General features: G+C 48.8%; 1 protein-coding gene across 4 annotated transcripts in view; it reads left to right on the plus strand.

The window, feature by feature from the left end:
• Positions 1 to 14461, plus strand: part of vac14 (vac14 homolog (S. cerevisiae)) — a 442569-nt gene that overhangs the window by 78325 nt on the left and 349783 nt on the right. For all 4 annotated transcript variants that reach the window (XR_011949565.1, XM_072518576.1, XM_072518578.1 and 1 more), the window contains one exon: positions 3783 to 3845. Coding sequence is in view for 3 of the 4 variants with exons in the window: in XM_072518576.1 (XP_072374677.1) it covers positions 3783 to 3845 (63 nt within the window). In the remaining variant the exon portion in view is untranslated. The remainder of the gene's footprint in view (positions 1 to 3782; positions 3846 to 14461) is intronic.

Genomic DNA, 14461 nt, shown 5'->3' on the forward strand with positions numbered 1-14461 from the left:
AATCCAAAAAGATGTGCAGGGTAGGTGAATTGACCACATTAAATTGTCCCTCAATTGGAAAAAAAAACAATTGGGTACTCAAAAAGCTTCACTGAAGATTTCAAATTCTTGGGCAACCTCTCTTGCTGCCACCCTCCTAATCATTGTCCCCACTGAGGCTCAGGGATGGGAATGCAGGTGAAAGCTTAAATTTCCCATCAGCTTCACGTGATCCTCACCATCACTTTGCCAACCTAATATCAATTGTACCTCCATGGAGAAAGTCATTGACACTTAACCACTTGAGACTGAATTCTAAATATAAAAAGTAAAGTGTGATTTTTCTTTTCTAATTTAGAGTATCCAATTCTATTTGTTTCCAATTAAGGGGCAATTTAGCGTGGCCAATCCATCTACACTCCATATCTTTTTGGGTTGTGGGGGTGAGACCCTCGCAGACACGGGGCGAATGTGCAAACTGCACATGAACAGTGAACCGGGGCCAGGATCGAACCCAGGTCCTCGGCGTCGTGAGGCACTACTGCGCCACCGTGCTGCCCTGTAAAATGTGAAACTGAGCAGGTTACAGCATGGGGTGCCTCTAACCGGGCTTGTTCATTGAATCCGGTGGGATGCCTCACATCCTTTAAAAAGTACCCGGATTAGTACTTAGCACATCATACCATTCAAGGCTATGGGCCAAGTGCTGGCAAATTCGCTATGGGCCAAGTGCAGGGCAGCACGGTAGCATGGTGGTTAGCACAATTGCTTCACAGCTCCAGGGTCCCAGGTTCGATTCCCCGCTGGGTCACTGTCTGTGCGGAGTCTGCACGTTCTCCCCGTGTCTGCGTGGGTTTCCTCCGGGTGCTCCGGTTTCCTTCCACAGTCCAAAGATGTGCAGGTTAGGTGGATTGGCCAAGCTAAAAAATTGCCCTTAGTGTCCAAAATTGCCCTTAGTGCTGGGTGGGGTTACTGGGTTATGGGGATAGGGTGGAGGTGTGGACTTGGATCGTGTGCTCTTTCTAAGAGCCGGTGCAGACTCGATGGGCTGAATGGCCTCCTTCTGCACTGTAAATTCTATGTCTATGTCTAAATGGGATTAGGTAGGCATGTCAAATTTGTTTCATCGTCAGTGCAGACGCGATGGGCCGAAGAGCCTCTTCTGCACTGTACTATTCTGTGATTAGGAACTCACAACATGGCTCGTTTTTGGCTGAACCAGATGCCGATTTTGTGCATTACTAATGGCGTGCAGTGTCCTTGTAACCTGGAAATTACTGTCAGGGGAGGCGGTGATATTGGTAATATCACTGGCCTGGCAATCCAGAGGCTCAGGCTAATGCTCTGGCAACATGGGTTCAAATCCCAACACAGCTGGTGCAATTTAAATTAAATTAATAAAGGGACCGTGAGATTAGTGAAGTGGTAAAATCCACGACTCTGGCGTCCTTACTGGTCTGGTCAACCTGTGATTCCAGAACAACAGCAATGTGTATGACCCTTTGAAATGGCTGAGCTGGTTACTCTATTGTATCAAACCACTACGAAGTCTAATAGGAATGAAACCGGAAGGACAAACTTAAGCACCAGAAATGACAACGGCACAAGCAGCCCTGTTGATCCTGCAAGATCCTCTTCAATAACATTAACCAGGTATATCCTGCCAAGAAAAAGCAGGACAGACCCAGCCTGGCCACCAGTCTACTCATAATCATCAGCAAAGTGATTGAAGGTGTCTTCAACAATGCTACCAAACATCACTTATTCAGCAAGCTCACTGATGCTCAGTTTGGGTTCCACCAGCCTTGGTTCAAACACGCTGAGCTGTGAGTTGAGAGTAACTGCCCTTGACATCAAAGCAGCATTTGACCAAGTATGACGTCAAGGAACCTTAGCAAAACTGAGAAACAATGGGAAAACTCGCCGCTGGTTAAGAGTCATACCTGGCACAAAATAAGGTAGTTGTTGGAGGTCGACCGTTTCAGTTCCAGGACATCACTCCAGGAGTACCGCAGTGTAGTGTCCTAGGCCCAATCTTATTCAGCTCCTTCATCAATGACCTTCTCTCCATCATAAGATTAGAGGTGGGGATGATCGCTGATGACTGACAATGTTCAGCACCATTCGCGACTCCTCAGAGAATCAGCAGTCCGTGCCGACATGCAGGAACACCTGGACAACATTCAGGCTTGACCTGATAAGTGGCAAGTAACATTTGTCACACAAGTACCGTCAATAATCTTCTCCAACAAGTGAAAATCTAACCATTGCCTCTTGACATTCAATGGCATTGCCATCACTGACCTCCAGCTATCAACATCCCGGGGGTTGCCAGAGACCCAAAACTAGCCATATAAATACTGTGGCTACAAGAGCAGGTCAGAAACTGGGAATTGTTTGGTGAGTAACTCATCTCCTGGCCCTCTCAAAACCTGTCCATCATCTACAAGGCACAACTCTGGAGTGTGATGGAATACTCTCCACTTTCCTGGATGAGTGCGGCTCCAATAACACTCGAGCTCGACACCATCCGGGACCTGCTTGACTGACATCCCACCCTCCACCACTGACGCACCATGGCAACAGTGTGTCCCATTTGCAAGATGCACTGCAGCAACTCAACACGACTCCTTAGACAGGACCTTCCAAATCCATGACCACTACCGTCTAGAAGGACAAGGGCAGCCGATACATGGAAACACCACTACCTGAAAGTTCCCCTCCAAGCCATCCTGACTTGGAAGTATATTGCTTTTCCTTCATTTCCACTGGGTCAAAATGCTAGAGCTTCCTCTTTAACAGCACTGTGGGTGTACCTGTACCATGTGGGACTGCAGCGGTTCAAGAAGCTGCTTCACCACAATTAGCAATGCCAATGAATGTTGGCCGAGCCAGTGATGCCCACATCCCATGAAAGAATTTAAAAAGGACCCCGAGAATACAGAAATATTCTGCAGCGGTCTGAGCTGCTACTTATCCTGTGTCATAACCGTATCCAGCTGTTGCTTCCACTTTTACCTTACCTTCTGGCCTTTCACTTGTTACTTATTGCATCCATTGTTAGGTGGATTGGCCATGATAAATTGCCCTTAGTGTCCAAAATTGCCCTTGGTGTTGGATGGGGTTTCTGGGTTATGGGGATAGGGTGGAAGTGTTGACCTTGGGTAGGGTGCTCTTTCCAAGAGCCGGTGCAGACTCGATGGGCCGAATGGCCTCCTTCTGCACTGTAAATTCCATAATAATCTATGATATCACATCAGTGCTTCTCTGCCCCATTCTTTCCCACTCCTGCTCTCCACCAAGTTCCCCGCTCTCCTCCCTGTGGGGATCGAGATACTGCAGGACACACCTCCTTTATTTTGGGAGGCGGGAGTGATGAAGTAAGCTGGCCAAACTCACTCAATAGTGTTGTTTCACAATAACTTAATTGCAGTGTTAATGTAAGCCTACTTGTGACAATAAAGATTATTTATTTCTTTAAAAATCTCCGAGCGTGCTTTTTTTTTAATCACTGGGAAATTATGATGCCAATTCTAGTAGTCTCTCAGCTATTCTGGAAGAATTGGCAACCCTATATAGGCTCTAGTTATAATGTTGCCAATAAAATTTGAACACCTCTATCAAATGTTTTGTTAGCCCTTTTTCTTCTGGTGAAAAAAGCGGTCCTCCTAAAAAAAAAAAGCCTCTCTTCCCTGAAGTCTTCAGGGTTATCCACATACCACAATCATTTAATTTCAGAACTGTCCACTTTGTCAGAGTTTAAATGATATTTGCTCTGAGTAACATGTCTCTGTTTTACACAGTTGGCTGCAGATCCAGATCCCAATGTTAAAAGTGGCTCTGAATTGCTGGACCGGTTATTAAAGGTAAGCATCTCAATTTGCAGCTGGACAGATGCCTGGTGTGTTTGGGTTGGGAACGGACCAAATGAGCATTTTCCAGAAGTTTTTTTTTTCGGGGGGGGAGGGGGTGGGGGAGGGGGTGGGGGAGGGGGAGGGGGTGGGGGAGGGGGTGGGGGGCGGGGGAGGGGGTGGGGGAGGGGGTGGGGGGGCGGGGGAGGGGCGTGGGAGGGGCGGAGGGGGGGGCGGGGGTGGTCTCTGAACGACAGTTTGAATTGACCATTACATATTAAAATGAACTCTCTCCTATCCCTGCCCAAGAGTTGTAGCATCTCTACAGTTGTCTTGTTTGACATTGAATTATTAGCATTACAGACTGATGCACGATCAGTGACCTCTAAAACAAGGTTGTAGTCCAACTGAAGGCTTTAATAAGCTAGATGTTTTCCCCAGCAGCTCGGGTACAGAATGAGGGCTGCTGAGACGGCACGGGTTCTTATACCCCGCCTATCAGGGCGGAGCTATTATACACTCTAGCCAATAGCTAGCATATAGGTTCTACCAATGGTACATCAGCCTCTCGGGTACCGTAGTACCTATAATACCACATTCACCCCCTGTTAAACAAAAGTCCGGCGGGGGTGGTGGCCAGCAACTACAAAACATAACAATATGGTATAATTAGTTATGGAGGTACCGTAAAACCTCCGTACAGTGTTTAGTACCTATTTACAAGTCTGGTAGCTATGTACATTCGGTGTTTTATATTTACAGATTACGGTTAAAATGAAGCAATCAGTCGATGGGGGGCCCTGGTCGTCCTCTGTGATCGTCGGAGCCTAGGTGGTGACTCCGGTGGAGGCTCGGGCGTCTGTGACTCCGGGAGCATGGCTTCAATCTCCATGGCAGCTTCGTCACCCCTAGACAGCGCTGGTGGGGAAAACGGCTGACCTGGGGAGGGAGCGCCTGCGGGGGGGCGTCGGTGGGTGGGGGGGCCTAGGCAGGGGCGGCGGAAGGACCGATCCTCCTGTAAGGTGCTGCGGTGGAGGTGAGGGTGGGACTGGTGGCTGGAATGTGCGTGGAGTTCTGGCGGGCGCCAGGTCCCGTAGGGATGACCGTATCTTGTCGGCCGTCGGGGTACGACATGTAGGCGTACTGGGGGTTAGCATGGAGCAGATGGACCCTCTCGACCAATGGGTCCGACTTGTGCACCTGGATGTGTTTTCGGAGCAGGATGGATCCGGGTGCTGCCAGCCAGGTCGGGAGCGAGGTCCCGGAGGAGGACTTCCGAGGGAAGACAAGGAGACGTTCGGGAGCTGTCTGATTGGTGGTTGTACAAAGTAGTGACCGGATGGAGTGGAGGGCATCCGGGAGGACCTCTTGCCAGCGGGAGACTGGGAGGTTCCTGGACCGTAGGGCCAGTAGGACGGTCTTCCAGACCATTCCGTTCCCTCTCTCTACCTGTCCGTTACGCCGGGGTTGTAACTGGTCGTCCTGCTCGAGTGGGATGCCCTTGCTGAGCAGGAATTGACGCAGTTCGGCACCCATAAAGGAGGACCCCCTATCGCTGTGTATGTAAGCGGGAACCCGAACAGTGCAGAGATGCTATGGAGGGCTTGGATGACGGTGGAGGCAGGGGATCGCGAATGGGAACTGGGAGTACTCGTTAATCACGTTCAGGAAGTACGTGTTGCAGTCGGTGGAGGGGAGGGGGCCTTTGAAGTCCATGCTAAGGCGTTCAAAGGGACGGGAAGCCTTTATCAGGTGCGCTTTCTCTGGCCGGTAGAAGTGCGGTTTGCACTCCGCGCAGATTTGGCAGTCCCTGATGGCTGTCCTGACCTCGATGGAGTAGGGCAGGTTGTGGGTCTTGACAAAATGGAAAAAGCGAGTGACCCCTGGGTGGCAGAGGTCCTCGTGGAGGGCTCAGAGGCGGTGGCACATGTGCCGCGGGGCATGGCGTCAGGAGGCTCATTTAGCTTCCCGGGATGATACAAGATCTCGTAGTTGTAGGTGGAGAGTTCAATCCTCCACCGCAAGATCTTGTCATTTTTTATCTTGCCCCGCTGTGCATTATCGAACATGAAAGCCACCGACCGTTGGTTCGTGAGGAGAGTGAATCTCCTGACGACCAGGTAATGCCTCCAATGTCGCACAGCTTCTACTATGGCCTTGGCCTCCTTTTCGACTGAGGAGTGGCGGATTTCCGAAGCATGGAGGGTACGGGAGAAGAAGGCCAAGGGTCTGCCCGCTTGGTTGAGAGTTGCCACCACAGCTACGTCGGACGCCTCGCTCTCGACCTGGAAGGGGAGGGACTCGTCAATGGCATGCATCGTGGCCTTTGCAATGTCTGCTTTGATGCGGCTGAAGGACTGGCGGGCCTCTATCGACAGGGGAAAAACTGTGGATTGGATCAGGGGACGGGCCTTGTCCACGTAGTTGGGGACTCACTGGGCGTAGTAGCTAAAAAACCCTAGGCAGCGTTTTAGGGCCTTAGAGCAGTGAGGGAGGGGGAACTCCATAAGGGGGCGCATGCGTTCAGGGTCGGGGCCTATAAACTCCATTTCGCACTACGTAGCCGAGAATGGCTAGACGGTCGGTGCTAAACACACATTTATCCTTATTGTATGTTAGGTTAAGGATTTTAGCGGTCTGGAGAAATTTTCGGAGGTTGGTGTCGTGTTCCTGCTGGTCGTGGCCGCAGATGGTGACATTATCGAGATACGGGAATGTTGCCCGTAAGCCGTACCGGTCAACCATTCGGTCCATCTCGCGCTGGAAGACTGAAACCCCGTTAGTGACACCAAAGGCAACCCTTAAGAAGTGATAGAGCCGCCCGTCTGCCTCGAAGGCAGTGTATTTGCGGTCACTAGTGCGGATGGGGAGCTGGTCGTAGGCGGACTTGAGATCCACCGTGGAGAAGACCTTATAATGCGCAATCCTGTTTACCAGGTCGGATATGTGGGGGAGGGGTACGTGTCAAGCTGCGTAAACCTGTTGATGGCCTGACTGTAGTCGATGACCATCCTATGCTTCTCCCCGGTCTTTACCACCACTACTTGAGCTCTCCAGGGGCTGTTACTGGCTTCAATGACCGCTTCCCTCAGTAGCCTTTGGACCTCTGACCTAATAAAGATCCGGTCCTGGGCACTGTAGCGTCTGCTCCTGGTGGCAACGGGTTTGCAATCCGGGGTGAGGTTCGCAAACCGGGAAGGCGGGTCGACCTTAAGGGCCGCGAGGCCGCAGACAGTAAAGGGGGGGTATAGGGCCACAGAATTGGAGGGTCAGACTTTGAAGGTTACACTGGAAGTCTAAACCCAGGAGTGTAGCCGCGCAGAGGTGGGGAAGGACGTAGAGACGGAAATTTTTGAACTCCCTTCCCTGGACTGTGAGGTTTGCTACACAAAACCCCTTTATCTCCACTGAGTGGGAACCGGAGGCCAGTGAGATTTTTTGATTAACAGTGTGGATGAGGAGGGAACAGCGCTTTCTGTGTCGGGGCGTATGAAGCTTTCCGTGCTCCCAGAGTCAATTAAGCAGGACGTCTCGTGCCCGTTGATGAAAATGGTCGCCGTAGCGGTTGAGAGTGTTCGAGGTCGAGATTGATCCAGAGTCACCGAGGCCAATCGCAGTAGTTGGGAATTCTGTTCAGGCAGTGTGTGGTCGGCCGAGCTGGGGTCCTGGGGGCCCATCCAAGATGGCGTCTTCCATTGGTCGCACATGGCTGAGGGTGCACAAAATGGGCACTTGAGGGCGCCCGTCCCTCAAGTGTGGCGTCCGTGGAACAAAATGGCGGCGCCCGGGGTCCGCACATGGCCCTGGATAATGGGGGTGGCGGCGACCGCTGGCCACACGGGGCCCATTGGAGAAATTTGTGGTGGCGGTCCGGATCCGCCTCTGGAGACCGCAGCCACCGCTCGGGCCTGACATACCCCCACGAAATGGCCCTTTTTGCCGCATCCCCTGCAGGTGGATGCGCGGGCTGGGCAGCGCTGGCGGGGGTGCTTGGCCTGCCCGCAAAAGTAGCAGCGGGGCCCCTCGGGGTTGGCAGGCCGCCTTGCAGCGCAGGCCTGCGGGCGAATGGGGGAAGTCTCTGGGCCGGCCGCTGGGGGGGGTTCCACGCTGCCCAGGGGGCTGCCGTGCGGTCGGGAACGTAGGCGCGGGCGTTCCTGGAGGCCACGTCCAGGGAGCCTGCAAGGGTCCGTGCCTCCCTAAGACCCAGGGTGTCTTTCTCTAACAGGTGCTGGCGGATTTGTGATGAAAGCATACCTGCCACGAAAGCGTCCCAGACTAAGAGTTCCTTGTGTTCGCTCGCCGAAACCTGCGGGCAGCCGCAGCTTTTGCCCAGCACCAGGAGTGCGCGGTAGAATTCCTCCAACGCTTCCCCAGGGGTTTGCCGTCTTGTTGCAAGCAGATGCCGGACGTAGACCTGGTTTACCGGGCGAATATAGTGTCCTTTTAGCAGCTCGATTGATGCATCGAAATCTTCCGCTTCTTCGATGAGGGTGTAGCTCTCCGGGCTCACCCTTGAATGCAGGACATGCAGTGTCTGCTCTCCCGTGGGTGCGCTTTCTGCCGTCTCGAGATACCCTCTAAAACACGCCAGCCAGTGCTTAAAGATCGCCGCTGAGTTTGCCGCGTGGGGGCTATGTTGCAGACACTCCGGCTTGATTTGGAGCTCCATCTTTTCTTCTTAAAATCTAGCTTATTAAATTGATGCACGATCAATGACCACTAAAACGAGGTTGTAGCACAACTGAAGGCTTTAATAAGCTAGATGTTTCCCCCAGCAGCTCAGGTACAGAATGAAGGCTGCTTGGGCGCACGGGTTCTTATACCCCGCCTATCAGGGCGGAGCTATTATACACTCTAGCCAATAGCAAGCATATAGGTTCTACCAACGGTACTTCAGCTTCTAGGGTACCATAATACCTATAATACCACACAGACTAGCAGACCTCTGGCCTGTGTGAATTCTGACAATATCAAGGAATGCATCCATCTTGAAAGCCATATAGGAGCATTGAGATAAGCTCAAGGAGATTAGTCAAAGCAACCAAGTTGCTAACGAAAGAGAAAATGCTGGAAAATCTCAGCAGGTCTGGCAGCATCTGAAGGAAGAGAAAAAAGCTAACGTTTCGAGTCCAATGACTCTTTGTCAAAGCTAACAGACAGAGAAAGTGGGAAATATTTATACTGTGGAGTGAGAATGAAAGATGAGTCATAGCCACAGAAACCCAGGGAAACCAGTTGCTAATGGCCACAGAAACCAAGGGGTGCTCTTTCCCCTTGGTTTCTGTGGCCATTAACACCTGGTTTCCCTGGGTTTCTGTGGCTATGACTCATCTTTCATTCTCACTCCACAGTATAAATATACACAGTATAAATATTTATAAATAAATATTTCCCACTTTCTCTGTTAGCTTTGACAAAGAGTCATCGGACTCGAAACAGTAGCTATTTTCTCTCCCTGCTGATGCTGCCAGACCTGCTGAAATTTTCCAGCATTTTCTCTAAGATTCCAGCATCCGCAGTAATTTGCTTTTAATCAAGTTGCTAATCTTTGAATGCCTCAATTTAAACCTTCCCTTTCCACTTCTTGCTCTAAGGGCTACTTGTCTCTCCAAAATAGTCCCTTATTTTTCATTTTGATAGAATAGAACACGTGATTCACTCAATCCTAATCCTTCATTGGAGAGTACTTTCAACTCTGCACTTGTGGAGAAGTCCAGTTGTGACATTACACACACATAAAAGTGAAGGTGTGAATTATTTTCCACCCATTACATTTATGAGGAGTAAGAGGGTTTTCAATCCTCTACGAGACTGATGAAAAAGGTCTTGTACTTCCAGTTAGTAGATGGAAGGACGACACAAGATAACAGGTTTAAAGAATTCTACTGTAACAAACAGACTAAAAGCACTACAACAAAATGCTGTATTTGTAGGCAGATGCCAGAACTTTCCCCTTTTAATTTTAACACAACTGAAAAACCCAATTTACGGACTTACTTTACACTGTCTCTTAAAGTCATTTGATTCTCTGGACCCAGTTCAAAGTGATTCTCAGATCCCGAAGGTTCCTTTCCTTTCCCAATATGGGAACAGGCATTGTGGTATTGTCACTGGATTAGTAATCCAGAGACCAGGGTCTTGCCCAGAGGTCCCTGGTTCAAATCCCACCATGGTAGATGCTGAAATTTGAATTCAGTAAAAATCTGGAATTAAAAGTCTAATGATGACCATGAAAACCCATCCGGTTTACTAATGTCTTTCAGAGAATTAAATCTGCTGTCCTTCCCTGGTTAGAACATAGAACATAGAATGATACAGCGCAGTACAGGCCCTTCGGCCCACGATGTTGCACCGAAACAAAAGCCATCTAACCTACACTATGCCATTATCATCCATATGTTTATCCAATAAACTTTTAAATGCCCTCAATGTTGGCGAGTTCACTACTGTAGCAGGTGGGGCATTCCACGGCCTCACTACTCTTTGCGTAAAGAACCTACCTCTGACCTCTGTCCTATATCTATTACCCCTCAGTTTAAAGCTATGTCCCCTCGTGCCAGCCATTTCCATCCGCGGGAGAAGGCACTCACTGTCCACCCTATCTAACCCCCTGATCATTTTGTATGCCTCTATTAAGTCTCCTCTTAACCTTCTTCTCTCCAACGAAAACAACCTCAAGTCCATCAGCCTTTCCTCATAAGATTTTCCCTCCATACCAGACAACATCCTGGTAAATCTCCTCTGCACCCGCTCCAAAGCCTCCACGTCCTTCCTATAATGCGGTGACCAGAACTGTACGCAATACTCCAAATGCGGCCGTACCAGAGTTCTGTACAGCTGCAACATGACTTCCTGACTCCGGAACTCAATCCCTCTACCAATAAAGGCCAACACTCCATAGGCCTTCTTCACAACCCTATCAACCTGGGTGGCAACTTTCAGGGATCTATGTACATGGACACCTAGATCCCTCTGCTCATCCACCCTTCCAAGAACTTTACCATTAGCCAAATATTCCGCATTCCTGTTATTCCTTCCAAAGTGAATCACCTCCCACTTCTCTACATTAAACTCCATTTGCCACCTCTCAGCCCAGCTCTGCAGCTTATCTATATCCCTCTGTAACCTGCTACATCCTTCCACACTATCGACAACACCACCGACTTTAGTATCGTCTGCAAATTTACTCACCCACCCTTCTGCGCCTTCCTCTAGGTCATTGATAAAAATGACAAACAGCAACGGCCCCAGAACAGATCCTTGTGGTACTCCACTTGTAACTGAACTCCATTCTGAACATTTCCCATCAACCACCACCCTCTGTCTTCTTTCAGCTAGCCAATTTCTGATCCACATCTCTAAATCACCCTCAATCCCCAGCCTCCGTATTTTCTGCAATAGCCTACCGTGGGGAACCTTATCAAACACTTTGCTGAAATCCATATACACCACATCAACTGCTCTACCCTCGTCTACCTGTTCAGTCACCTTCTCAAAGAACTCGATAAGGTTTGTGAGGCATGACCTACCCTTCACAAAGCCATGCTGACTATCCCTGATCATATTATTCCTATCTAGATGATGATAAATCTTGTCTCTTACAATCCCCTCCAAGACTTTATCCACTACAGACGTGAGGCTCACCGGTCTATAGTTGCCGGGGTTGTCTCTGCTCCCTTTTTTGAACAAAGGGACCACATTTGCTGGCCAATGTGTGACTTTAGACCCACACACCGATGCGGTTGACTCTTAACTGCCCCCATTCAAATGGCCGAGCAAGCCACTCAGTTCAAGGGCAATTAGGGATGGGCAACAATGCTGGCCCAGCCAGCGATGCCCACATCCCAAGAACACATTTTTAAAAACAACTTTGAACCCCAGAACCCTCTCTCTTAATGACTGTTTTTCCCAGAGAATCTTACTCTTGCTCAAGCTGGGTAAATCTTCCAGCCTTATTTCAAATCGCCATGAATTTGGTCATTTCAATCTGATCGTGAGCTCCCACCCTAATTTCTGCATGGTGCACCATAGGGACCTTTGGCCAATGTCTGCCACCTCTCTTCCGGATCCTAGCAGACTAACTTGTCTGTGATCTTAGTTGTAGTTCTGGAAAAGAATGCCTTCCTCTATACCCTTCATGCGAATCACATAGGCCTTGTATCCAGGTAAAAATGCTGATTAGCTGTTCTCTCAATCCCAATTCTATTCTATCTTGGAATTAAATGGACAGTTTAAGGCATAACTGTTCATAACCTGATATTTTTAACACCTTTCTGGAACTTTGGAGACTACCAGTCTGTTACTCTAAACGCAGATGCTGCTGTCATTGTCTCCCAAGTGTGAACACCTATTCAGGGAGGCAATCTGGGCCTCCCTTTAATTTTTAATAGCTCCCACCCAGGCCTGATGTCAGGCAGAATTCAGAAATGGTTACGTGACCTTCCCCGTGCTTCCATTATACCCTACATTAAAGAGACTGTCCCAAAACACAACCGTATAAACTTCATATTTGTAACATAGAGCAATTTAGGCATTGCTCTTTCTAGGAGTAAGATAGCACAGTAACTATTAACTGCTGAAAGAAATGCATGTTCCTGTAGTACTTTTTTGAAGAAGACCAGGGAGTAGCCATGAAATGTGGTAGTAAGACATGCATGTTCTTTATTCCTTGTACATTTTGAATGCTAGGAAGTCTAGCCCATGTAACTGGATGACTTTGCTTCCTTGAGCACCGTTATGCTGATGTCTATACCTGTGCAGCATTTCACTTTCTGGCACTGCTGCAGGGAGGTAGTCAGCAACTGGGGAAATTGGAGGGAGCAGTGTCCCTGACTGAGCAGTGCTGGTACAAGTCTGGGGGATCAGATTGCCTGCATGCTTGTCTGTATAGTGGCCTTTGGCTCCTTACCCACTTTTCTCAATTTATTAACCTTTAAACTTGTAACAGCTACTTTTTGGCTAGTTTAAGCCATGCAATGTAGGTAAGTCAAGTGAAAAAGTTTTTATTCTGTGCCGTTAGCCAGGTTACTTGTGAGCACTGAACTTAAAGACAGTGGCTGCTGACATGACGAAAGTTATAGGAAGCAAGGTGACCACAACTGCGCGCAGGTTCAGGCCCAACCAAAGGGAAGCAGTATTTGTAGGGAAATGATCCTGTGGTGTTATAAAATTGTAAGTTAAGTTTTCTTTTGAGAAGTATCGCATCCGCCTCAGCTCCCTGTTGCTCCACAGAAAATGGCAGAAGGTTGGGCATGCGGTCAGTGCCAAGGGCAGTTATGTGTTTCAGCCTTTCTCTTTAGAAATAAGAAAGGCTGGACTGCATCTTGTGTCGGTGTCCCAATCCCTCAAATCTACTCAGCAGAATGTCCTCTGCTGTGCCAACGTGGTTAATATCCTACCATGCTCAGCCTTTGGTTGCCCAGGGATTGTCGGGCTTGAACTGAACTGAAAGAACTTCTGTGCTTTTGGCCTATTGCCCAACAGGACCTGGATTCAGACTCTTCACAGTATCTCAGACTGGACAATGGTGCAACCTTAGCCAGGTGTAAGCATGGAAGGCATACATTTCAGTTTGAAGTTGTTGGTCTTACAGTGACACACGTGTATCTTGCTTTTCGGTGATTAAGCCTGAGACGTGCAGCCTCTATCCGCCAGTTGCAATTTGACCACATGGCTGCCATCTGTGCTGGAATAGAATTGAGCAGTGGGTAGAAAACTCATTGCCTCGAGCTGAATTGCAAACTGCTGCTTTGCCACTGGCTGTTTTTGTTGTTTATGTAATGATGTTCCAGTGCACAACTGCCATGTCCCTGTGCTCATTCAGCACCCAAAGTCAGCAAGGAATCCAGCTTTTCCAAGGCCAGTTGGAAGGTGATTAGAGCTTTTTGATGTCTTGCCTTAAGAGTTTAAGATGCTAAGTCAGCCTGCTTTTTTTTTTTTTTTGAAGCGTTTAATTATCCTGACACGAGCCCACAGAGAAGAATTGGAACCCTCCCAAACCTGCAGGCCGTTGCACCAAGAGTTTTAAGTAGTTAGCTGCTGGTGCTCCAAAGAAGAAGCAGTGCGAAATGTAACATTTCCACTTGGACATTGAGATTGGAGCTATAGATATGTGACGGAAAGAAAGTCTACGCTGGAACAAGAACTATAAAGGTGCAAAAGCAGCCTTTGAGAATGCTTTGCCTTCAATTCAAATGCCAATAAGATGGATATGTCCACAGCTGTGATGGAAGAGTTAGCTGTCCAAAATATGATGGATGGCTATGTTCTTTGTAGCTTCTCCGCTGAATCAGAGTTTAATTGTCTTCTTGCCGTTATTGTTTTGTTGAGGCACTTTGGGAGGCCAGAGTTGAGAGTATATTTGTAATAAGAGAGTTGACTTTTTTTCTGGCCTCTTCCTTTGGCATGTTGAGAGTTTGCCAACCATATGGGGGGGAAAAAGGCTTTCATGACCCGAGTGCTTTACAATCGATTAAATATGTTTTGAAGTGTAGGTGCGTTGAAAAGCGGTAACCAATTTGCACAAGTTTTCTAAATAATAATGTGATAATGACACGATCTGTTTTAGTGATGTTGGTTGAGGGATAAAGATTGGCCAGGACGCTGGGAGACCACCACCCCCGTCCCCAGGA

This window comes from Scyliorhinus torazame, chromosome 10 (genome assembly GCF_047496885.1).
Source record: "Scyliorhinus torazame isolate Kashiwa2021f chromosome 10, sScyTor2.1, whole genome shotgun sequence".
Lineage (NCBI taxonomy): Eukaryota > Metazoa > Chordata > Chondrichthyes > Carcharhiniformes > Scyliorhinidae > Scyliorhinus > Scyliorhinus torazame.